This window comes from Phalacrocorax aristotelis, chromosome 8 (assembly GCF_949628215.1).
Source record: "Phalacrocorax aristotelis chromosome 8, bGulAri2.1, whole genome shotgun sequence".
NCBI classification, from domain to species: Eukaryota; Metazoa; Chordata; class Aves; order Suliformes; family Phalacrocoracidae; genus Phalacrocorax; species Phalacrocorax aristotelis.
Genome location: NC_134283.1, coordinates 15,637,683 through 15,663,547, shown reverse-complemented (window position 1 = coordinate 15,663,547; position 25,865 = coordinate 15,637,683). Strand labels below are relative to the sequence as shown.

The 25,865-nt window shown below is 38.2% G+C and overlaps 2 protein-coding genes across 14 annotated transcripts in view; one reads left to right on the top strand and one right to left on the bottom strand.

The window, feature by feature from the left end:
* Nucleotides 1-2,324, top strand: part of LOC142061039 (E3 ubiquitin-protein ligase SIAH1) — an 80,247-nt gene extending 77,923 nt beyond the window's left edge. For 11 of the 13 annotated variants that reach the window (XM_075101551.1, XM_075101550.1, XM_075101549.1 and 8 more), the window contains one exon: nt 926-2,324. In XM_075101551.1, the coding sequence (XP_074957652.1) occupies nt 926-1,776 (851 nt within the window). In that variant the 3' untranslated portion in view covers nt 1,777-2,324. Of the gene's footprint in view, nt 1-251; nt 353-925 lie in introns of all 13 variants that reach the window. The other 2 variants (XM_075101548.1, XM_075101547.1) reach the window with 1 other exon arrangement.
* Nucleotides 2,325-2,787: 463 nt separating this feature from the next.
* Nucleotides 2,788-25,865, bottom strand: part of LONP2 (lon peptidase 2, peroxisomal) — a 48,519-nt gene continuing 25,441 nt past the window's right edge. Inside the window, exons 11-15 of the mRNA XM_075101544.1 lie at nt 25,374-25,507; nt 18,050-18,192; nt 10,568-10,775; nt 9,091-9,281; nt 2,788-7,255 (exon numbers count right to left, since the gene is read on the bottom strand). Coding sequence (XP_074957645.1) covers nt 7,034-7,255; nt 9,091-9,281; nt 10,568-10,775; nt 18,050-18,192; nt 25,374-25,507 — 898 coding nt within the window. The 3' untranslated portion in view covers nt 2,788-7,033. The remainder of the gene's footprint in view (nt 7,256-9,090; nt 9,282-10,567; nt 10,776-18,049; nt 18,193-25,373; nt 25,508-25,865) is intronic.

The window sequence follows — 25,865 nt, the reverse complement described above, 5'->3', positions numbered from 1 at the left end:
TTTTACTGCATCTGTTGAATGCTTGAGCAAGCTCTTTGGTCCGAGGGCCAAAGATGTCTGGGGACATCAGAAAGAATAGAACTGCAGTGCAAACGCCACTGAATGTAAAACCTCACCAGCAGTGCATTGTCACATTACTGGAGGTGTTTGAGTACTTATATGTTAAAATTAATTCTCAAATTTAATCTTCTTAATTTCTTGTCTTACTGAATAAAATAATTACTTTGTTTTTCTTGTATCTTCACAAACAGTTTAGTTCAGGAAGCTCAAGCAATGGATGTGCTTCACAAGCTATGTGCCTTAGTAATGAAAATGAAGAGTCACTATCCTAATCTGGGAAAAAAGCTGTGTAGTAATCTTCTCAGCTATGTTTTTCCTTGCTACTGTTTTTCAATTTCTTTAAAAAATTATACAGTAAACACAATTACTGAGAAGGTCATATCCAGAAGTTCATTTTTCATTAAAAACGGCTAGTTTCTCATCTCACTAAATAAAGAGCAACTTAAAATTCAGCCTTAGAATCGTTCCACAGTGCTCCTAGTTGTTACGTGCAAGTGATCTGGGGGGAGCAGTTTGTAAATGCTGTATTAAAACCAACAGCCACAACAAAAACTTCTTGGAGGATTTCAGTTACATTTTCAGCATATCTTTACTCATCTCCCTTGCAGTTCCCAATAGGTAAATTCCACTGCAGAATAATTAGCAGAACTTCGCTTGCTAAATTTGTATGTCATACAAGTGTCTGTATTTTAGTATGCACCATTGATACTCTACGCAAGATGTATCCACAGTTTGCATTACATGGTGTTTGGGCTTTCATTTGTATCCCTTTTGTTTTGAAGCTTCTTTGCAAATTGAGAAATACTAAATGCAGAGGAAAATGAAATGCATTTAGATACTGATTCTTTTTTCTCTCTTGTTACAGAAATGAGCCGTCAGACTGCTACAGCACTACCTACAGGTACTTCAAAGTGTACACCATCACAGAGGGTGCCTGCGCTGACTGGCACTACAGCGTCCAATAATGACTTGGCTAGTCTCTTTGAGTGTCCTGTGTGTTTTGACTATGTGCTGCCACCAATTCTTCAGTGTCAGAGTGGCCATCTTGTTTGTAGCAACTGTCGCCCCAAACTTACGTGCTGTCCAACTTGCCGAGGCCCGCTGGGCTCCATTCGTAACCTGGCTATGGAGAAAGTTGCCAATTCTGTACTGTTCCCATGTAAATATGCCTCCTCCGGCTGTGAGATAACTTTGCCACACACAGAAAAAGCAGACCATGAGGATCTGTGTGAGTTTAGGCCTTACTCCTGTCCATGTCCTGGTGCTTCATGTAAATGGCAAGGTTCTCTGGATGCTGTAATGCCACACCTGATGCATCAACATAAGTCAATTACAACACTTCAGGGAGAAGATATAGTGTTCCTTGCTACAGACATTAATCTTCCTGGTGCTGTTGACTGGGTTATGATGCAGTCTTGTTTTGGCTTTCATTTCATGTTAGTATTGGAGAAGCAGGAAAAATATGATGGTCACCAGCAGTTCTTTGCAATTGTACAGCTGATAGGAACACGCAAGCAAGCAGAAAACTTTGCTTATCGACTTGAGTTAAATGGTCATAGGCGGCGATTGACTTGGGAAGCAACTCCTCGATCTATTCATGAGGGAATTGCAACAGCCATTATGAATAGTGACTGTCTAGTCTTTGACACCAGCATTGCACAGCTCTTTGCAGAAAATGGCAATTTAGGCATCAATGTAACTATATCCATGTGTTGAAATGGCAATCAAACCTCTTCAGGCCAGTGTTTAAAACCATTGCATTTAATTTAGCAGAAACTAGGGTAACCATCTTTGACTGTCAGCCAAATTATTTGGTAGATGGAGGGTAGATGTATATGAAGGTAAATAAAACGAAAGGCTGTTAAATTACAGGAAGCAGTTGCATGTAGTAACACTAATATATTTAAAATAAGTCAACAGTAAACCACTGAGAATATATATACACCCAAAATGGGCATCTTTTGTATTAAGAATTGATTCTACAGGAAATGTTGTAAAATAATTCTAAGAACTTGTTTGTAGATTGATTGTACTGTTGAAAAGGATACTGTTTCGTGTTTTTGTTGTGTTTTTTTCCTCCCCCCTTTGACTGACAAGCCATGTTGAGCAGCCTGGCCTCTGGCTGCTGCTTCCCTTCCTACCCCCGCCCCCCCCTTTGTAAGTCACTATATAGTATTGCTGCTGTTTGTGTATATTTTTTGTGTATTTGCTAATTTTTATTAACTTCTAGTTTTTCATTAAATAAATGACTTTCTTTTCTGTAATTCAGTTTTTTCTCTTTTTTGTATCTTTTTAAGATTAATTACAGGTGTCATCTTTTTGATATGCATAATTGCTATGGTAAAACTTATATTCCTGTATGTTTGGTAAATTTTGTCTCTTTCCAGTAGCCAATTCATTGGTGATGCTGTTCTTAATTGCGCTATTTTGTGAATGTACTGAACTTGAAAGGTGTGCTATGTTCAAAGATTTATCAGGAAAGAAAGCTCCTTTAAAAACAGGCCTAGATGTTGTTGTACTTTGAGTTATCTTCTAACAAAAACAAACAATCATTAAGACTTCCAAATTAAAAAAAATATTCACATTCGAAATTTAGAGATTCTTAGAAACTTGATTGCATCCTTGTACTTGTTGGTTTTGCAGTACAAAGAAGGTATTGCCTTACACAGTATTTGTAATTATAAAACCAGACCGGTTGTTTTAAAAAACCCCAGGCAGTCAGAATGAGTTGTTTTCAGTCTTTTAATATTTGTCGTTAGAAGAATACCTGGCAAATTAAAAAAAAACCCACCTTTTGCTTTTTGCTTTAGCTCAAAGTTCGACGCATTGATACTCTTGCTCAGTTTCTGGTCTTCACATCTTTTGGTTGTTACTAAAGTAACTGTCCTGAGCTGATTTTTATATATCATTTTAGTGACATGATATGTCTTATGATGCATATAGTCTCTTACAGGTGTGATTCACCAGCCATAAAGGCTTCTGAAGGATATTGAGCTTTATGCAGACTGCCTGTATGTGAAAAATTTAACCACAAATATAGATGGTCTTTGTGTTACAAAACACAGACCTGGAGACAGAAGTAGTAGTAAGGTGAAAAGCTGTTTCATCTCAAGCTATTTGAACAAAATCTTTGTCAAACCTAGTTGTGGCAGGTATCTCTTTGGAGAGGTAGTCCAGCTATTAACTGCTTTTGTAACACATTAAAATACAGTTTATTTGCTGTGCACTGTCTTACGTTTCTTATCGGAAGTTGATCTATTAAGGCAACTCTTGATCTTACTATTTTGACGAATGATGAGGTAAGTAGTTCTGCAGGTAAGGAACATAAAAGCCATCAGGATGGATTAATAAAATGCTAATGAAATAGTTGGCTTCATGTAGTAAAAGTTCCAATTCCTAAAATGGGGTGTTTAGGCTGTTGGAACTGTGCACAGAGTTCATTTAAAAGAGTGACTGGTACCTTGTGACAGTAAATAAAATGCTAGACTGCAGGATTTTTTGGAAGCGGTTTCTTATAAATAGCCAAGTAATTGTTTGCAGTCGTCTAAATTCTATAATTATTCTCACCTAATTAAGCTTGTCTACATTTACCTCCCATTTGTCTTCTAGCTTTTGACGGAAACATGGCTAACTACTTCATGTATTTTTTGAGGAATCTCTGACTCACCATCTCACTTGCTCACGTGGGATTGGCCGCCTTGGACTGAGGTTTGTCTGCCAAGGTTAACTGATTTTCAGCTCTCCAGCTTTGTTAAGAAAACCCAGCTGCAAACCCATAGGAAGCCCCAGCAGTCTGATGCGTACGATTAGAGTACCAGGGCTGCCTCAGCATACGGCTTGTGTACGACTGTTCTCTGCCGTTGCTTGTGCTTGGAATGGTTCAACTTGTGTCCCAAACAGACCTGTGAATCTTAAAACCTTGTGCTGATCTGCAGTGATTTTATTTAGGCTAGAATGGGCTGAAGATCATGACTATACTTTTGAAGGGGTCTGTAAAAGTTCGTGTTTGTAATGAACTTTAGAAGCCAACTGGTTATGGCCAGACAGTTTTCCACCTTTTACATGTGGCAAGCGCTGTAGCAGAGCTAGTGTGTGCTGACTGACGGTAGTGTAAGCTAGTTTTATTCCCACTTAGTGTTTAGATCTGTGTGAAACGTCTCATATCCACCATCAGATGGAGTGATTGAAGAAATTATACTTAGGCCCAGATCCTCAAAAGTATTAGAAGCCTAATTCCATGGATCTCTGATAACGAGTTTGCAAATCTGGTAACTACGCTGTTATATATAAAAAAAACCCCATACTAGAAATCTGTAGAGCTTGCTACCTTACCTAAAATAAATGCTGTATTGAAGCCTGACATTGTCTTAACATTAGCTGTTTATTTTAGAAAGTGCTGTTTTCCTTTGTTGTATCGGGAAAGAGTATTCAAATTTGTCTTCAGCAGATGAAATGCAGACGACCTTGCATTTGTCCACTAGCACTACTTCTGTTGTTATTTTTCCTGAAAGGCAATGAAAAGCTTTAAGAGGAAAATGTTTGACAAAGGTGGATGTTACTGTTTGGGTTCTGTTTTGACAGTTCTTGCTATTTCTTGTTTGCAGTAGTGCTTTAAAATCAAACCAGGTGAACTGTTATGTATTGCTGCCTGTACTGTTGTATTAGCCAGTACCTTTTGAAAGTTACTCTAATTAAAGCATGAATTGCAATAGTGGGATAGTTACTACCTGGAATGATTTAGCGTGTGGGTAGAGCAAAGGAGCTACCACTGCTTTCTTTTTACCTTTGATAAGATTTAGCTATCTTATGGTATATTCTGAGGGACACATGTTTAAGATCAGATTCAATTAACTGTCAGTTGCAAAGCAGAATAATCCTTAGCACATGGAAATTACTTTAGCAGTTCTTTACTCTTCTGCCTTTCTGCCGCACAGATCGTTGCTCTTCTTGACAGCGTTCAGCAAAGGAAACGAAAAGGTACTAAATGTGTGTCTGTAATATTGGCTATAATGGGTAATGCTTAAGTTTTACTTTTAAAATCTCAACAAAGTAACATAACCGAGTCAGCTCTGCAAGCAGGACCATGAAATCTGTAAGCGCCTGCCTCTGAACAGCTTCAGAGCAGCATTAAACCCCTCACCTTTCGGATAAAGTCTGTGTGGACAAGACTTAGGCAGTGGGGTGGGGTGGCAGAGTCATGCCTTAGCTTTGCTTGGGAGCAACTCCCTGTTATTCTGTAGTGAAATTGCTGTGGAAACTTTTTTCGGTACTCTCTTCCCAAAAACGCAGTTTTTTTCCTACATCTATAAACAGGCCGCACTGGAATTACATGCGTGTCTTGTCTTCTCACTGGTGCAAAGCAGTGCAGGATTGTTATTCGATCTGCATTCAGTTTGGTTTTTTTTCCCCTCTGCTGGTTTTTATTAAAGGCAACGCAGCACATTACTTATCGTACCTTTCTGGTGTTTTACTGATTGGCTAGTTTCTTTGTACTTTTTGTGTTCAAGTAAGGCAGAAGGTCTTCTGCGACTCTGGTTGTTGCCTCTTGCCCTGCGAACTTGGCTAGTGAGTGACTAAAATAGTGAAACAAAAGGGGTTTTTATTTTTATAATTTTATTTGATGGAGTCTTCCATGAAAGCTGTAAAATCTTTAGTAAATCAGGTGCAGAAATACCCACTGAATTTATTACTATATCAGTGCTATTATGATCCAGGTATATCAGCCTTCTATCTATGGAAATGAAAGCAAACCAAACCGTTACTTTTGAGTGATAGGCTGCTGCTATAACAGGCTTTCGTCACCGGTACGACTTACGTTTCCTAAGCACACTTGAGTTTGTTTCAGAATTAATGAACAAGAAAATGTAACGTACTGCCTTTTCTTTTGTGGTTGACCCTCGTATAGAACAATGAAAAGCTAAAGGATCTTGCATTACATAAATTGAAATTTCTGTCTTTGCTAACGTTCAAAGGAAGAGATGAGACAAGGCTATCACCTGCGATGGGGTAGTGACAGACTTTTTCTTCAACCTTAAAGTACTCACGGTATACAGTGCCTAATGCAATGGGACGATCCATGATTGTCTCGGCTTTGCTTAAATGGATCTAATTTTTATAGGCTAAACTTGAACTGTAGGCATCCCAGAATCAAGTTGGTTTCTCTCGGGTAACAATGAAGGAGATGTATTTGTCCCTCCAAAATGTGACCAGGTGTTTCCATAAAGTCTTCAAGTGCTGTAAGCACAACTGCGTACATGAACTCGTTAGCACGTTATCTCCCGCCCTCCACAAGAACTGGTACATTTCAATTCTTCTGGAGGCGCTTTCTGGACTTTGCTCTGAAAAATGATGTCTGCACTGACCTTGCTACGAACTAGAACTGAGTGCTGAAAGGACTTACTAATTTAAACTATATTGCTTCTGTTCAAATCCCTTAAGCCTAGCTCTTACATTTCCAAAACCTTATTTTTTCCTGTGAGGCTACTGCTTCTTAGCATAGTGAACGTTATTTCCTAAATAAGTCGACTCTTGCACTAAATCAGTTTTGTTTTTGGTAACAACCCTGTCTACTAGACACTCTTGTTGCAATTTGTGTTCTCTGACTATGGCTTACAGAATCCCGTATTATTCCCTGTTTGTGGTGTGTCCTCTTTGCAGATGTAATCAGCTGCTGACACTTCTATACATATATGCCAGATAAGCTAAGGAACTGTTTCTCAACAGCTTCAGCCTTCTCATGCTTGAATCTATCAGGAATTTTTTCAAGAGTCTTTGCTGATGATGGTAAAAAGCAGCAAATGCCTGTAAAACGTAGTTACAGGTTGTTAACTGCTGAAGTAATATTTTTATTTTGATTGTTTAAATGTGGGTGTAAATGCAATCAAGTTAGCTCATAGTTATACTTGATACGTATATAGCTGATAGTTATTGATCTCCATTAAATTTGATACAGAAGTAATCTCAGCCTGCCTGCTTAAAGTTTGCTATTCAAATGCTCAACTCTGGGCTTAACTGCAAATCCTCCATCAAAAGCTGCATTAAGAACTTCATCTAGACAGCTTGCCATAACAAAAGTCAAATCGTGCCGTACATTCACTGCAATTTCTTCAAGATCTTTTTCATTTCTTTGAGGAATGATAATTCTCTTCAGTCCAGCTCGGTGCGCTGCCAGGACTTTGTCTTTAATTCCCCCAACCTAATAAGGAGAAGAGAGATATATCTATTAAAAAATCCATGATACTAATCTAGTAAAATAATTATTGTAACAAATCACACCAGGAGTTAAATTTTCATGAAGGGTTGTCCTTCCCCCAGTCATTTAGGAGAGTAATTAAAAATGTGGTAGTAGTTTTAGCTCACATGCTTAATGAGGGAAATATGTTAATATGCTGCAGTACCCTTTCTGTAACTGTTGAGGGCGAAAAAAAAAACCACAACAAAAATCAATCAAGGAGTGCAGGTCCAAGAGTATCAAGAGTGGAAAAGTCATTACTTTTCAGGATTCCCCCCCCCCCCCCCCCAAAAGTCTTATGTAGTGTGCTGAAATCCTGCACCTACAGTAGAACAGAAGACTTTCAAGATAAAGACAGTATTAGGTTTGGGGGAAAAATGTTGTAAGGGTGCAATGCCACATGATGAATAACTCGAGTTATTCAACAGAAAATGCACAGAAAAGCAAACTTGTGCTTCAAAACTGCAAAGATGGCTTTGTTCCAGAAAAGCAAGCATCACTTCAGTAAGCCACCTGTTTGAGTTTGCAGGGGGATGTAAAGAGGGGTTTTAAATTAGTTTTTCTTTTAGTCCCAGCTGTAGCTTCTTCCCCTTGAACTCTTTTCTAATCCTATTTTAAAACCATCTCACAGAAGAAACTTGTAATTTTACCATGCTTTGGAGGAAGAGATAGCCCTGTGTTATAGCACAAAGGGCAAAATTTAGGTTGCTGTGAAACAAGGTAGTAGTGAAGTGCCAGCCCCCGTGGTGATCCGTCTAGTCTGGCCAATGCTACATACTTACTCATTGCATGCTTTCAGGCAGCAGATGCAGGTAATGGCATGCTCTTATCAATCAAGTTACTAATAATAGTAACTAGATTCTAGACAACATTCAGAAGGAAGGTAAACCTGGGTTACTGTTTACAGATACCCACCTTAAACAATAGGAAAAATTTGGTCACTGGTGCAGTAAAGGCAATTTTTTGGAAAGCAAAGAAAGCCTGCACCAGATCAGAGTCAATGCAGTGTTTATTTTGCCCTAGAGCCTTGAACAACAGGCAATCGTGTCAGTCTTAACTGCCACCAGAATGCTATTTCAGAGATCCTTCTAGCCTGCCATCTTTTTCAAGTTATCTTACCCTCTACTGCCTGAAACAGAATACTGTTTTCCAGCTTCATTCTTCCTTTGTCCGTCATTTGGTGTGAGATGGTAACTCCCATATCTGCTTAATCACTTATGCTGGGCTCTGCTTGATACTTAAAACTAAAGCTGTATTTGTTTTAAAACTTTCCTTTGCCTTCATGCCTTGAAAAAGCTTTACGGGAACACCATTCAGCTGAACTATATACCAGGAACAAAATTTAAGAAGAATTTAAAAATACATGTAGGGAGGTGGTTTCAAGAGTAACCTATATGCACTTACTGTTAAGAGCTTTAAGGAACAACTTTCCAAAGAAACTGGAGGTACTTCTGTAGCGATACTATGAGGAAGCCTGTTTAGAAATTGTAATAGGTATTTTGGAACCATTTTGAATGTTAGGATTTCTAGGTTTCCTTTCTAACCAGGCATTTTAATTTGCTTTCCCTGAAAACAGCATCAAGGCTGGCTTGAACGCTCCATGCAGAGCAGGCAGCGGAGTGGTACAGCACTAGCGCAGGCTGGCCTCTGTCAGCCTCTAACGACTGCGCCAGGAGAGACCAATTGCTGCTAAGGAATGATCCTGCAAGACTTTGCTTTTGTAAATGGCTGTAAGCAGAATTTATATCCAGAACATGGAGAATTAATACAACTTAGCTCTTTTCTCAAATGATGCTTACTGGAAGAACAAGGCCTCTCAGTGTAATTTCTCCTGTCATGGCTACATCTGAACACACCAGCCGCCCACTGAAGAGTGAAGCAAGACAGGTTACTATGGTAACCCCAGCAGATGGTCCATCTTTTGTGACAGCTCCAGCTGGGAAGTGCAGATGGATGTCAGTGTTGTCAAGGAGATCAAAACTTCCAGAAGCTTAAGAAAAAAAAGAATGGTTTGAATGTGAAAAATCTAAACTCATTTTGTTCCCAGTCTTTATTCTAAAAGCCCACCAGAGAACTAAAAGTCTTAGCACCATTTTTTTAACAGTAGGCTGAAAAAACAACACTCTGGTGCAGAGGCCCTAGAAAAATGAACAAAACCAAAACCCAACAAGCTTTCCTACATCCAGCTTCCTAGACAAAACCATAACAAGTTAACCAATAAGCTCAGCATTTGCATGTGTTGGGAAATTCAGGATAGGGTTTAGTGTGGAAACCAAGGAACTCCTACATAAGATTTGTAGGTTTTTTAATGCTGCAAACCATAAATGTCCATTTTCAGAGCACATACCACAAAATCAGCAATCCACAGAAACCCAGTATTAACCAGTATTACAAAGTACATCTCTCATTTACATCTTTTTGCCTTACTTAACCTGCAGGATATAACAGTGTAAGTTTGTAAGTTAGAGATTTGAATGTGTACGTAGTTCATGCCAGCAGCATTTCATATGCTGGTTCAATTTAGGTTTTCAACTATCTAAACTTCTGTAAATAATGACAGATACTGGACAATTTCTTGACTATTCAGCAGATGATCAAACTAAAAAGCACACTTCTAGAACTCCTGGGAGGTTAAAACAAAAACCAGAAGTTAGAATTTTCTTGGCTGAAACCCTGTTGCACTGCTGGTCAACAGCTGCCCTACAAACCCAACTAATTCTCAAAATATTAAAACTTGGACTATGAAAACCTACTTTTAACAGAAACTGTGTCTTAATTTCAGAATAAAACTACTGACTTGCATATCTTTATCTACACCACGAAAGTACTGCTGGAAACCCTGACTGGAAATCCTGAATGTAGAAGAGGCAGAGTCTGCCACAACTAAGGCTGCCCCCAGCCTTCCAGGTTGCTGTGGGGAGAGGGACTGGCCTGGCTGCAGTGGCAGCTCATGTTCTGCCTAGACTGACCTGTTTGCCAGGCCACTAACACCTCAGTGTGGCAGGAATTGGGAGATGAACCAAAAAAAGGAACCCTAGAGATGATTTCATCTTCAGCGTAGCACTGCCTGCTGGAAAACCCTTTCTCTGTTAAGGCAACACTTCCACTGTTCTAGTCTGCTGATTTGTTGAAAAATATCCAGTTTTTGGACATGGAATTTCCATGCAATCTTAACTCTTCTGTTATGTGCATCCCTGCAACAAGAGGCCAATGGATGCGTACAATCTCTACGATGCAATACAGCTACATATTGCTTGTCATTTTTTCCCAACCTACCATTGGTTAGCTGGTATCTCTTTGCATTGCTGCGCAACCAGCTAATTGCAAGATGCGCTGACTCCTTCATAACAGCCCCGAGCTGACCGGTCAAAGTAAGCTGACCTTCTCCATCCATGCGACTAGCTTCTACAAACATGATCTCTCCCCCTAAGGGAGTCCAAGCCAAGCCTATGGCTACTCCTGGCTGACTTAACCGTTCAGACACCTGAAGGAAAATAGGACAGGAAACAGTTTAGGAAACAGTCATAACAAATCTATTGCAAAAGCAATTTGATAGTTACCTTCAAAATAACTGTACCCGTTAAAACACGAAAGTTAAGCCCAAGTGTCTTTTTTTTTTTTTTTTTTAATGCAGCAGTAATTCTGCTTTATGTGTAAATAGGAGCTGTATGTGGCTGCTTAGTTTAAGGCAGTGGCAAACATCTGGGTAGATCATGCTTGAAACCTTCCCCAACGCAAAAATTTGAAAGAAGTGTTCTCTTCAAAGGACTTAATCCATCTGCTGGTAGTATCTTTGCCCTGACTCTGTCTTTTTCATATAAGTAACAGTGTTGCTCCCACATGTTACAGAAAAGTCTTTTTAAAGGTGGCTGCATTGCCCAAACTACTGTCAGCCAACACACTGATTTTGTCCATTGCAAATATTTATAAATAATTTTGACTCATGAAAACATGAGTCTGGTAGCAGGCTAGATATGAAAGAGGATGGGAAATCTGACTTACTCCCTTTAGCAATTACAAATAGTCAAGCAAGCTCTACCCCACACAACACTTCTACTTATCTAAAAGTCTGCCTATGCCCAGTTACTGGTAAGAGTAACAGAGGTCTCTGAATCCCATCTCCCATGTGAAGAGAAGGGAACAGAGCCAGGAGGTTTTCCATGAAAGTTCCAGGTTTTGATATTTCCCCCCTTTGAGAGATTCTTTTAGAATATACAGGAGGTCCTTTTGGTTTCCTGAGCTTCAAGATGAAGAAACCCTGATGAAAGATCATACAGATATTCAGCATGTTCTGAACTACTAAGTTATGTATTTATTCCAAGGCAGAAAAGAAACTGGATGAATATTTACTGTGTCAGGCAGTGACTAGAGCAAGAGACAACTATGCCTTTGCAAAACAAAGTGATAGGCCCGCTTTAAAATAATTTTGTCTCTTCATGAAATGCAGAATTGAAAGTTAATTTGATCCATTCCTGCAAGGGATTAATTCTTCATTAATCTGTTTAGAGAATTTGAACAAATGTTTCATTTCTTGGACAGAAAACAAGTCAAAGGAGCCTGACAACAGAACCATTCCAATTCTGAAATCGGCATGTCCAGTTCCATTAAAATTTCTTGAACTGTTTCTGTCCCTTCTAAGCACATTTAATGTTCCACTTTATACTACTTGCAAATTCAGAGCAATAGACCTGTTTTTTCCTCTACCATCAACTCATTCTGCATTGCAAAACTTACCGTGATCTTAATGATTTCATTTTGCTTCCTTCCAAGAGTTAGCAGAGAACTAATCGGACTCTCTACTGATGCTGAAAAGGCAAAGCTCTGTATGCACAAAATTAACTCACTTGTTAACCATCGGCCCAGCTGCAAGATCAGAGAAAGCCTGCAGGCAAAAATACTTGTATGGCTCTGCTGAGAGCTGGCTTTATTAGAAATACTTTGATTTGTGAGCTACAAAGATAATAAATTATTAAGTATTCTAGTCCCTTACTAAAAATGCGTCTCTGTAAGCCTGCTAGAAATGCTGCTGCAAGTCCCCAAGTAGTACACGGGCCTGAAGTTTTGCAAGTCAAACAGCAGCAGTGGATTATCTAAGAACAATATAGCTTTCCATGAGATTATCAGGACAACAACTCTCTTTCTAAATAGAAGCCAAACGTTAACATTTCAATATCGGGCTGAAATCCACCCCATCATAAAAATAAAATCAAGACCATAAAATTAATGCTCACTTTCTCTTTCCTGTTCACAAATAAAAACCAGCTTCCCTTATGCAGTAAGGGTGAATAACTATTCACTCTACAGCTGGTACTGCTGGTTACCACCCAAAAAGAGATGCACATATGAAAAAACATAACCTCATTTGCAAACACACAAGTTGTTCTACTTGTAGCTGTAGGCAACTCAGATATATGACAGGAACAACTTGCTCATACAAGAGAACTGGTAAAGAAAAACCAACACATTTAAAGTCCTACAAAATGAAATTAAATACACATGCTTCTTGTTATAATTTCTGATTTTGTGTTACATGCTTTGCCAGATGCTATACTGAACTATCAAGTGCTGTCGTCTTCTGAATTTGATGACTAAAATTTGAAATGTGACCCTCGCCCAGGATCACGGTTTCTTGCTTTGAAGGAAATTAGCACACTGCAGTGGCACAGTGCAAGTGGTGCCAACTCTGACTTTAGCAAAGCTGTGCTGACACAGGAGCTCCTGGCACAAACAAGCCTCCTGCTGGCAGGAGGGACAAGCAGCAGAGGCCTGTGGGGCTGGTGTTACACTCCTGGATTCAGTGGACAAGCAGGTAAGTTGGTAACTACTTATCGCACACTAAAGCGAAGAAAGCCACACAGCCTCTCTCCTTGGTTCTCTTGTGGCCCTCAGTTATCTACATATTTTGAATGACATCATGCCCTTTGCTTTTATTAGCATAATTTAGCTAGAGTGGCTCTTTTTCTAGCATTTAAGAAAATTGTACATAATAGAGTGTTTCGCTTTTATGGTATCAAGATACCCCATCTTATTAAGCATTTTCATTTTTGTTAACATAAGTTTCTATATCCATTCCCTGTATTTTATAGTTACAGTGACTTACTCCAATTAGCTTAGTAATTACTTAGTAACTCAGGTTAACAAAATAAATTCATCCTAGTTCCACTGAAATTCAACACTGAAGCACTGTCCTTTACACTTGAGGCAATTGTGGATTTTAGCAACCTGTCATGGCTTCAAACATTTCAGGTATAATGAACAAAAGCAACTGTCCATATCCTCTGCCATCCTGAAGCAGCCGAAGTTTGTTGGTTTGGGGTTTTTTGTTCTCTTTTTCTGGGACTGGATGTTAGTACTGGCTCTAACTGTATCAGTTTGAACCAGCTCACAGACCAATTCCACTGTTTGAGAGCTCAAGGGCAAAACTAGCAAACGTGACTAAAGATCAAAGCCCAAATGGTTCTAAAGATTCATTATTTATCTCACCTCAGCACAAACTTTTTCCTCTATCCTCAGAGGAGATAGGTTCCTCCTCCTCCTCCTTTCACAAGGAAGGTGAGATCTGATAAGCGGTGCATAGTAAGCGTTAATCACCTTTGAATCATCATTCTTCGCACTAACTGGTAGACTCAGAGGTCAGCAACTTCTCCTGTGCTAGTAGAGACTGCACTACCTCTACTGCAACCTCTTCACCTGAACATTCACTGATGCGCGTTGACAGGCATATGTATAGAAAACACCCTGGGAGCTTTGATAACTGTCTTCAGAAAAGACCCTACACTACCACCCCACCCCCCGAACAGCCACACAATACTTAGAGGAAAGCACGTTATATTTCATTAAATATACCTATGAAGTGTTACAGTGAGCTCTGCAAGACTCTATCGCTCCTGGCACCTATGAATAATTTCTTCTCACAAAAAGTCAGAGGGATTTAAAATAGAAAAAAATCCTTACTTATACTTTTTAAACAACTTCGATTAAAAATGACCATTAGAATCAGCTGATGACTGATCGTGTCTGTCAGATGATGGAAGAGGAGGTCACTGACCTATATAGTCTTGTTTTCTGAAATTTTTTTCTAGATGCAACTGACCCAGCTACGATTTAACTGTAATCTGAATACAGGAACATACTGTCAGGTACATTTTAGCTGCCTGCACATTGCAAAAATAGTCTTAACATTTAGCACGGTCATTTTTTAAGAACGATTTAAGGTTATTCTAAGAAAAAGGAAGAGAGATGTAATCCGTAAGTCTGCAGTTCTGGAGTTACTCTGTAAGTCAGCATAATTGACATAAAGCTATTAAGCCACTGATCATAATAGGAAGATAAGAACCAGTCCTAAGTTAATTGTTGGTCTTTAGCATCTTTGTTACCCTTCCACAAGCTTTCCTGACCTGACTGTACAGACCCTTTTTCTAGTCTACTCTTCCAATTCCCTAGCCAACCACTGCAGGCAAAAATATGCAACAGCGGCTTCCCTTGAAGGGAGAAGGATTTCCCAGAAATATCACCACAAGACATTGATAAAATGCCTACCTACTCCTGTGCTTTGTACAGGTTTTGCTTCTAAAAGATAACCTAATTTGTTCCTTAATGAGAATTGTGTATGTCCCATGAAACAGAGCTATTCTTTTATGGCATCTGCACGTCCTTTCCTAAAATCAGTAATTTCACTGACCTAGAGCGTCTGTCACTTCAACGTCACTCACATGAAAATGCAGACTAGTTCTGATGGGCCTTCCTGTGGTGCCAATATTATGTTAATTGAGCAGAATTAAGGGAAGAAAAGAAAGAGTGGAGGGGGGACCGAGGGGGAGGGGGAAGCTGAAATCCAAGTGAAAAGAGAAACACTTCACTATAAATATTCTGGATATGTTATAAACCTTTTCCTCCAAAAGCAAGCTGTGCTGAAACACTTCATTAAATCTTCTACACTTTACTGTCAAGATTATTCTTCCAAAGCCTTACTATGTGATTTATTCCAACATTCATTCTGTAGGGTGACACATAAGATTATTCGTTTGTGATAAATGAATTAATCCTACAAGTACAAGCTGAGTATTTTGTCATGCCTTTCTGCTGGGAGACCTCTGCAGAAAATATACAAGCAATGCACTGAAAAGTTGAAAGATGACTCATTTTAAGGTAGTCCCTGAAGGACAACAGATCAATTAAGTCATGTCATGTTTTCAGTTCTATTTGCTCAGTCTCACCCATGTACTGACATGGTGGTTGCCTCCATTGTACCTTTATTTCAACTAATTTTAAGTGGCAAATGCAGGTTAAAGATGAAGCTTTGAAGGCTAGACAGAGAGAGACACACACCACAGACTACAAAACCAGAAAACACTCCAGTTGCCAATCTGAAATGCCTGTCATTGAGACAGGAGCCGTACTTTTCATCCAAAAGAATCTTGGGGGCACTTGGGAGAATACGTTAAAACAGGAGTTATGTGGCTACCTGAGCAGTTTACATAGAAAAAATGAAGTGTGCACTGAAAAATATTTAGTCATTAAATACAGCAAAGAGTACATGAAAATAAATCCTGAGCTGCTCAGGGAATTGATGCTGTGTGGCTTTATCTCTAGTTCTATTTATGTGCTATTTAATTTGCCTGCTAAATACTCATGGCAACCATTCATAAAAAAAAACCAAAACAAACAAAAAACCAGCCCAGCACTCATGTAGTTGTATATTTGGAATTAAGAACCAAGCTTTAAAAATTTTACTTCCACTACTTACTCCTGTAGAAAAAGGACAAAGTAGCAGAAACTGTTTGCCAACACAGCCGCACTACTAAATTTAAATGAATAATCAACTCCAGGAAAAGTTCAAAACTAGGCAGAACAGCTGAAGGAGGTAACATGTTAGCATATTTCTTGGCCTACAATCTAATTTTTAAGAAGTGTGATAAACTCATATTCATCTGAATTAAGTCTACTCTTGACTGGGAACTGGGAGTACAGTTGCAAGTGACCAGAACTTTTGTACAGATTTACAAAATTTAATTTATTTTTTAGCAACTTTATGAAACTAATAAGCACCATTTGTAGAAATCAAAGTCCTGGCTTGACTATTAAGTTCAATTTACTACAACAAATTTATGTGCATCTGCAATTCAAGCACTAAAAAGCCAAATGATCCTGCAGCACTTTAGCTCCAAAGACCAGATGTCTGAAGCATATAACATACTTCAAAATGAACATTCAGATAGAATGTTATTTCTCTGAAAAAAACCCCACATGCTCTTTTTCTAAAAGTCAGGTAGTGAGAAAAAGATAGACAGACTAGTAATAATTCCCACAGGAGTATAACAAATGGTCTGATGGCTACAGTCGTTCCAAATCAAGCTGAAGTATATCCACAATACCTTCTTAATTAAAATGGTCTTAAACTGTGTTGTGTGATGGTTTTATTATCAGGCACAGTGGCTTCTGAGGGATGAAAATAAAGTTGCTTACAATAAAGTCACCTGCCTAAAGAGCAATCTCTTCTAATTTCTGAAAGGAAAAAGAAAGAAATCAGAACACAAATGACCAATGTGAAAAAACTCAGCCGAGAGAGTCATAAGGTATCGGTCTCTTGATCACCTGACCTTCCGTGCCTCCCATTCCCCGCAAATTCTACTGCTGCCATCACCATCTTCTAAAAACATGAATAGAGCTGTCATCTTTCAACTTGTTCCCTCATTTATGTATCTTCAATAAAAAAATCTCTTCCACGATAAAATCTTCATATCCAAAAACCTCAGGTCAAATCTAAGAACTGACTCATTCCTTAACAGTCACTCATTTTCTCCCACTTCCCCTGCACATTTTGTCTTTTTATCCTCCAAATCCCACTGGAGTCTGGTTCTCCCATCTAGGAGAGAAGAATTACCACAGGAAAGTTTTTAAAAGTTTGAATTTTGTCTCTTCTGGAAGTTTTCCCTTCATTTCTATTTTCTCCATAACTTACTGGTTTACTGATCTTTTCTCCAGGATAAAGACAGAAAAATTTAGTGCTCCAATCAGCAACTGGTTTCCTGTGATAGCATTATATATACTACTTATACTCGATCAGTTCACCTGGACCTGAAGTAAAGCAGAGAATAACTGCAATGTAAATGGTGAAAAGAGAATCCCAAACTAACAAACTACTTTAATCGATGGCATTTTCATAGAATGTAGCAAAATACAGATGGGGAAAGAACAAAATATACTGCCTGAGGAACAGAGCTGGTACGAGGAAGGTGAAGGTGCCTAACTGATCATAAAACATTTTTAATAGCTAAGAGTCATATTAATCTAAAGAATGTCTGAGAACTTCTGGTGCAGACTGAAGTGTTTTTAATACCCAGAAATGCTGACCAGCTTTAAGGAGATATGTGGGACCATCCTTAACACAGCTGCCTCAGAGACAGGATTCCTGGGTTCTACTTCTGGCTTCTTTCCCAAGACCACCAAACATCCCCCAAACAAAAACAAAGTTGTTACAAACTGAAAAAACACCACCACATTCTTAAGCACTGCTGCAGGCATCTTTGCTAAATAACGTAATGGCATGACTTTCTGTTATGTAACCTGAATTAAAAAAGAAAACAAAACTTCCTTAGGTAAAAAAAACTTAGTGGAACACAAAGAAACACAGTTCTGTTACTAATACATTTCTTTAAAAGTTAATATTTTATAAACTAAGTCACTAGCAATAAAACAGACAAATAGTTAAACCTGACAGGAACAAGCAGTCAAGCAGAAATAAATGAGGATGATTACCTCCATTTCATACATGGGTGGCCCCAGGATATCTTTTAAAGCGTGGAAATCAATTAAAATTGGCATTTCAGGTGGCAGAGCCAGGTCCGCTGTGTCACTGATGGATTCTGGTTTTGCATCTTCTGTGACATGCTCTTTGCAATCTAAGAGAAGAAAATTTGATTTAGGATGTGTAGCAGTCTTTCTTGACACAGGAATTAAAAAAAGAATCATGACAGAGAAAAACAAAATATTCAAAGAAATTCTCAGAAAGTGTGCTTAAACCATCTTTCAAAAAATTCTTGTCAAATTAAAGATAACATGGCATCAAATTTTATTATTAAGCCTAAACAAGTTGTAACTGCTCAGCAAAGGTAACATTAAATCTAGAGCACTGACAGAGATGCAACTCACTTGCTCAAATACATTTTAAACTAGGTCAAATAGCAAAACACATTAAGTTCATCTAGGACTTTGCACTTTTAATCAGATTTGTGCATAAAACCAGTATTTGTAGGAGATGATCCTCCTTAATGTAGTGGAATAGAGAATATGGAGCTGAATGTGGAAAGACTGAAAGTTGAGTAACTACTGTTCTTTTTATGTACATTAACAACTGTGCTCTCTGTGGTCTCTTTCTGCAAGGATTTAAATGCTTAACTTCTGACACTAATAATTACGTTCTGTCAAAGCAAGCAGGAACATTTTGTCCAGCTTTATATACATTGCTTTGCCACAATGCTGCATTACTTAGAGCTAGCCTGCATTGTTATGGTCAATAACATCTCATTTCACAGTATCCAACAAGGGCAGTGTAACTTACTGCTCTGTAACTCTGCCTTCCTCCCTCCACACCCCAATCCTCGCACTCAAACTCTCAACGCCAGCTGACCAGGCACAGGAGTAGCTGCTACATGTAGATCACATGGAAACCAGCTCTGCTAGAAGCCTAACTCATCCAGCCCTGGGGTGCCGCCTCCTTCCAGGCTGTCAGATGGAACCACTACCCCAGCAGAGCACAGCCCACCTTTATTGCAGCCTATGCAGCACATATTCTGCCATTACACTTTCTACTTCGATTTTTGTCTGTTATTACTACTATGGCTTTACTCAATCATAGAACAGTTTGGTTTTGAAGGGAAAGATCATCTAGTCCAACCCCCCACCACCACAGGCAGGAAGGTCTTTCACTACATCAGGTTGCTTAATTCACAGAATTGACATCCCTCATTTGTTCTATGTATACAGCTGAAGGAGACTTCTTGTAAACAAATCAGTAGATGATTTTTGAGGCCACTTGCCCGGTTAAAAGAATCAGAAACTCTTTCTCTGAATTTATATAATCTAGTTAGTAGACCCCATTTTATAATCTGTAACAATAACAAACTCCAAACTTTTTCTAAAAATACTAACCTAAATTCTGACATTATCTAATTTTCTATGAAAGCATACAGTGATGTTCCAAAATACAATTACACACACTGACTTTTTCTTTGAAGGAAAAAATATCATCTTTTGTCACCTTTATAGAAGTGCTGACTATGAAGAAGCTGTAAAGATGCAAGTAATTAAGATTTCCATTAATGATGACAAATACATGTTCCCTACCTATCCCAGATGACTAGCTATAAACCACAGTACAAGTTAAATGACACGTTTACCTGAAACAAGACAGTTAAACTCAAGTTTCCAGAAACAGAACTTTTGCTTAGGACAACAGCTTAATTATCTTACATTTTGAGTTAAAGTTGGAGAAATAAGCTGAAAAGTCAAAGCTCCACACTGCACCAGAGGAACCACCTGCTGGTCTACTATTTCATTACCGCTTAAAGAAAAGCAGCATGGTACTGAGTCATTTTAACATTTAAAAATTGGAAAAGAACAAATAAAACAAACTAAAAAACACCACCACAAAAACCCCAACAAAAATCCCTGTCCAAAGAAAAAAAATTCCAAAAAACAACCAACCAAAGATTATGTTTGTAAAATTTTCAAAGCAGACTCTGCAGCTACTCAAAGATCACAACAACGTTCCTCAGGAATCTGCCTTTGCAAGTTCCCAAAACAGAAGAAAGTCTTGCATGTAAATACTGGATTTGTAAGAAAACATACTGACAATGAACTACTATATATAATTCAGGTTTTAATCTGAAAAGGAATTCCATGGCTCAAAGACAAAGGTTTAAGAATTTAAGACTGCTACTTTCTTCTAGACATATAATGGAAACGAGTGAATAGAAGAGTCTAAAACTTCCTCAACATGTAGCAATTTCTCAGCTCCTCATAAAACATATCTAAATTAAGCACTAGTAATACTCAAAGTCTTAAACCCAAAAGATTTCTAGCTTCATAATTACTGGCCAAGATGGTAGAAGAATGTAAGAGAAACCTAAAATTTTTGAACAGCTTTAAATAATATATTCTGATTTGCTGAATTGCTATGAAAAGATATAAGAAAGAATGTAAGCACGGAAGACAAGGTTTTAATTTTGTGGGCAATTAAAGGGAAAACAGCATGTTCTTTTTTTACTAGCAGATGCTTCAGAATTCTTTTAGCCCCTCCAAACTAACAAACTCCACAAAACTACATTTAGGTAGGAAAGGATGGAATTGCCCTTTGTTGACAACAGTCCACATTCAAAGCCAGGCATAACATGAAACTATATCTTAAAAGCAACTTCCCATTATCCAACTTAAATCTTCTCTTTTCACAAAATAATTGTATTCCACCAATTCTGATTTAGAATAAGAACATGTACTTGAAGCACTTGAATTTCAGGCTTTCATGGAGGAATATTTGATAAATTATCATGGTAAAAAAATAGTTTGTATATAAGCACAACTTTTCATAACATTTCTGGGTTAGGCCAAAAAGGCAGGTCTATTAGACATTCCAAGCAATTTTAAGAAACACATATTACAGTCTGCAGAGCTGGTAAGTATACTAACACTGGCACAGCTTAGCTCAGACTGGAGTGCCTACAATCATATAACCATGGGATTTACGCTGATCAGTTTTCATAAACTCAATTCCCCGTGCTATGGGAGATCCTGTGCTGCTAGAAGTGCTGAGTTTAGGCTAGGACATAGAACAGGTCACTTTTTGCAAGAGCAGTGATGTTAGTCCAGCTGTATTAAGGCCCTTATACCTACTAAAAACAAGCAAAACCTCCCAGAGTCATGCATAATAATGTTTTGTGAATAAAATCCATTATGCCCAAGTTGAGGGAAGGAGAGTAAAGACTACCTGCTTCAGTTCTCGTTGACCACTTCAGTCAAACTTTCATTTAAACCTGAAAATAAGTGTTGTTTCATCTACAAGGAGTAGATGAAACCGTAATGTGTTACGGAGTTATGGAAATATTTGAGTTTTTTCAAAGCCTTGGTTTCAGCATAAATAGAATCCCCACTTGATCACTTTTAGTTATTAAATATTACCTGTCCTAAACCTCCTTTCAAGTCTGAATTAGACAAACCATTTCTGGCTCTGGGTTTCAACTGTTGTATCATAATATGATACCTTAGTGCACAGCTGCTGCATTGTATTCCCAAGGCAGTTGCACTAAAGTAGGAAGGAGAGTTCCACATATTTTTGTGACTCCTAGAATTTCTTCTAGTGTCAAATACTAGATGAGTGTCTCAGTGTTACTGTACACAAGGATGACTCCCTGGAGAGGTCTGAAAAATTACTCCATTTGCTTTTGCTGAAGTTCACTGTACAAATTCAACAATTGATGCAAACTAACACTCCTCCACTTGCCAACTTCATCATAAAGCGCAGGAGTCAAAGGAGTGAGGAAGGCAATACAAAGCTGCCAGTGTATTTCAGTCAAGCATTTTCGGAAGGTGCTAAACACGGCTTGACAGTGTATCTCCAAGCATCGGTTTTGCTATGGCAGGTATCCTCTATTTTTAGAGCCTACTATCAAACACTGCCAAAAGCCTGATGTTTACTAAGCTTTGAAAACAGATGCTCCACTTTGAGTTCATAATCTGGTTTAATCAATATAATGATGGAAATTTTGTGGTTCTACCACCTAATGTCTTTCAACTTTTACTACAAACCCACAAGCCAGAAGGCACTCAGCTAAATAAACACATATGCTACGAATCATATACAAATTATGCTTTAGTTAGAATCTACAAGGCAAGTCTGTAGCTTGCTCCTTCATAATCACAACTCATGACATATGAATGCACCAATCCCACATCAGTCTCAATCCCACATCGGTAACTGACAAATGTGTAAAGCAAAGATGAATTATAGGGGGTTTTATACCGATAAAGACAAAAAAATTTAATAATTCTAAATGAAACTATTAAGAGACAACAACTTAATTAACTATTCTCCCAGAATAATTCATTATATGAAATAAAAATTCGTCATCACTATGCACAACTTCAAAAAAGTCCACTAATCAACAGGAAAAAAAATTCCAAAGAAATAAATTTAGGCTACAAATGCCATTATTTGCATCAACCTGCAAGTGTTTGGGGATAGTTCCGAGTTTTGTTTTAAATACTTGGTTAAATTTTGTTGGAAAACAGAATGAAAACTAAACAAAAATATTTTTTTAAAGTGTCCTGCTCTCATATACTCCCAACAAGTGACATATTATGCTAAAAATACAGCAGGGTACAATCACATCATCACTACAAAATAAAACACATTTTGCAGACAGCACCATTCTATACATGTCTTCATAATATCAAAGTTTAACTATAGAGCCACCTGTCCCTTGGGCTCCCTTTTATTAATATAGCTTTTTTTTATGGACAGTTTCAATTCCAGAAGTACAAAGGCAAATATTCACAGCTCATTTCCTCTGGACTTACTCCAAATTGTGTGTCAACCAAAAATGCTAGAATTTTGCCCTCTTTTGAAGACCTTAGCTTGCTGTTTTCAATTAGCTTTGATAAGTTGCAAGTCCAGTACTAATTTTAACAGTGTATAACTTTAACAGCGCAAATACCTAAGTTGCAAGTCCACTGCTAATTTTAACATTGTAAATACCTCTCACTTGTTTGAGATGTCTAATACAGCTCCTTTTTGTTCTTTGCTTTAATAATAAAATGTTTCTTCTTATAGTATCAGAAGTTGTGCTCTGAACCTACTTTTTGTTTACTTTATTAGAAGGCTTGAAGAGCAGTATGACACTTCTTTTTATTTAGCAATTGCATCAGACCCTTTAAGCACATTTTAGACATAGCTACCCCTCAGTGGAAACAAATACTTTAAAAATATGACTTGTCAAAATTACTATTAAAAAAGTGACAGTAGCAAAGACACCTGATATTGCTTGATGCTAGTAAGCCAACCCTGGCCACCGCAGCCCAAAGGCTCAATGTTCTGGTTCAGGAGCAAGTTCAGGTATCACAGAAGCATTGACAAACTCTGTGTTTGACTTCAGAAAAATCCAGCACAGAGGAGAGAAGGTAGATGACATGCACATAATAGAAATGGAAAGCATTAATAAATAGGTCTTAAAAGCTCTTCCTTTTAATGTGGATGGGACAATTTAAGCTGCACATTCATGCATGCATAGGCACTGCTGCTGTGAGTTCACTTTAAGCCAAACATTCAGAGAAAACTGAGCTTGAATCCACTTAAGCAAACACTGCTTTGTAAACCAAATTCAATCTTCTGATATTACAGGTTCCACAGACATTATGATGTCCACAGAGATATGACTTAGGAAACTCGACAAGGTAAAAGAAGATTTAGTTGTCAGAGGGAAATACTGAATTAGGGGAAAAAAGACAAGGTAAAGCTGAAAAGACCGTCAATGAACAGATTTCCAGAGACAAATTACTAAAGTTTTTCCTATGAGTAACACCCTTTTTCATATACTCTTCTAATTAATACCGCTGTTTGTACAAATATCATTTTTTATTTTATTTCTTCCCCCAGGATTTACTCTGTGAATGGGTGGGTGCATGGAGACACCATTCAGACTTGTAAGCTGTCTTATTTTAAAGGAATAGATAATGATTGTTCTCATTTGTCCTCCTCCAGACCAGTCCAGAACTACTCAAGCTGTACAAAAGTTAAAAGTTTTTTCCACATTGGCTTAGCTGTGGAATCTTTCACAACATCAAACCAACAGGGGGTTTATTTGGTATTTTAAGTTTGTGAATATTCTGGCGCAGAAGCAAGCAGCCATTCTGCAGTTTTTGCTTTCCCATGTCCTCTGGCACACAGTAGTTCTCTAACAGACTGTCAGTATTTCTTGTCAGAAAGTGTCAACCAGACTCATCGCAGTCTTTAAAAAACAAAAAAAACCACCCAACACCCTGCTTGCTTACTAGATTTTATTGAGACTAAAGTCTATCCACATTTTAGAAGTCTACCTCGTCTACCTTGAACTGTGGGCTGCAGACATCTAGTGTGGCGATGAGCACTCTGAAACCTTCAAGAGAAAACTGCTGTGTACAGCGAGATCCTCCATCAGCAGCTGGCTGGAATAAAAGCACAACCATCTATGCTCTGCCTGGTATGTTTCACCAAACACAGTGTGCATGTTCAACTTCTCTTTTATCATAGAGAAAGTTAAGTGGGGGATGAAAAAGGGAGGAGAAGTCACCAGTTGCATGTTGCACATGAACTGGATTACAGGCCTGACTTCTTCCTTCCCCCTTCTATTTCAAGACTAGAAAGAGGTCTACCTTTACTGGTTAAGCAGTTACCTGAGTATTTTTGCTGTTTGAGAATTTTATGCTTAGTTTTCCATCATCTGTTGGATGAGTGGGAATGATAAATCACTATTGTCTGTATACATGGGAAACAAGAACCGACTTACTGAAGCCGAGAAGTTACCAAAGCTCCAAGAGACTTAGAGTAAGTGCAGTCTTATTCTGCACGTAAAAGGCACAGAAAAAGAGCCCCTAAACCTTTCTAATTTCAAAGCTCTTCAAGCAGATGTTTATTTTAGAGTACAACAAAATAACCAGACTGAGTTCTGAGCTGGCAGACCATGCACAGCACAGTTAAAGAACCTCTTTAAACGCAATAACTAAAGCCATGCCTAGTCTTTTATTAAAGAAAAAAGTGAGAGATTTGTGAAAAAAAGCCTAGGAAGACAAAAACATAGACAAATCATAACCGCATACCTAAGATATGAAAAAGATCCATTGTACTTCTCAATTACCAACTTGACAGGCTGAAATTACTTATGTCCCAAGCCATAATTCAGCGCTGCTTCAACCATGCATAATAAGAATGTCACTCTATTTGCAAAGCTTTTAAAAACAGAGTCCTTGAAACAGGAGAAAAGCTTGATAGATCAGCTTCATAGTGACTTTGTTAGAAGTTTCCTTTTTAATAAAACTTGAAAAAGGTACACACCTTCTCCTTCACCCACTTCAGCACGATCTGGCTTTGTTTCTTTGTGCTGTCCTTCTGCCACTTTCACTGCCACTGCTCTGCAAATAGCTCCCAGCTTCCGATCCAGAGCGCGGACGCCTGCCTCTCTAGTGTATCTAGTGTAGAGACAATTTTTTTACTGGCGGATTTTTTTTTGTAAGAGAGATTTCTTTTGAATGTAAACACACTTTCTTTTTAAAAACACATCCAAATAAAATGAGATGTGAAAGGCAGTGACACTTTTGGTTACTCTAATAGGAAAAAACTGTCATGTACTTCTATCAAAATAATTATGGCTTGCCAATAAAATTGTAAAGACAGACAAATTACTGAGTGCAAAGAAGACATAACTAACACCTGGTGTCAAACCTTAGTGAGTGCTCCAATAGCACTGAGCTTTTCTCAGATGCATAAAAATTAAAAGGAAGAGCTATATTAAAACTCGAAATACAGTTCACTGAAACTGACTGTAAA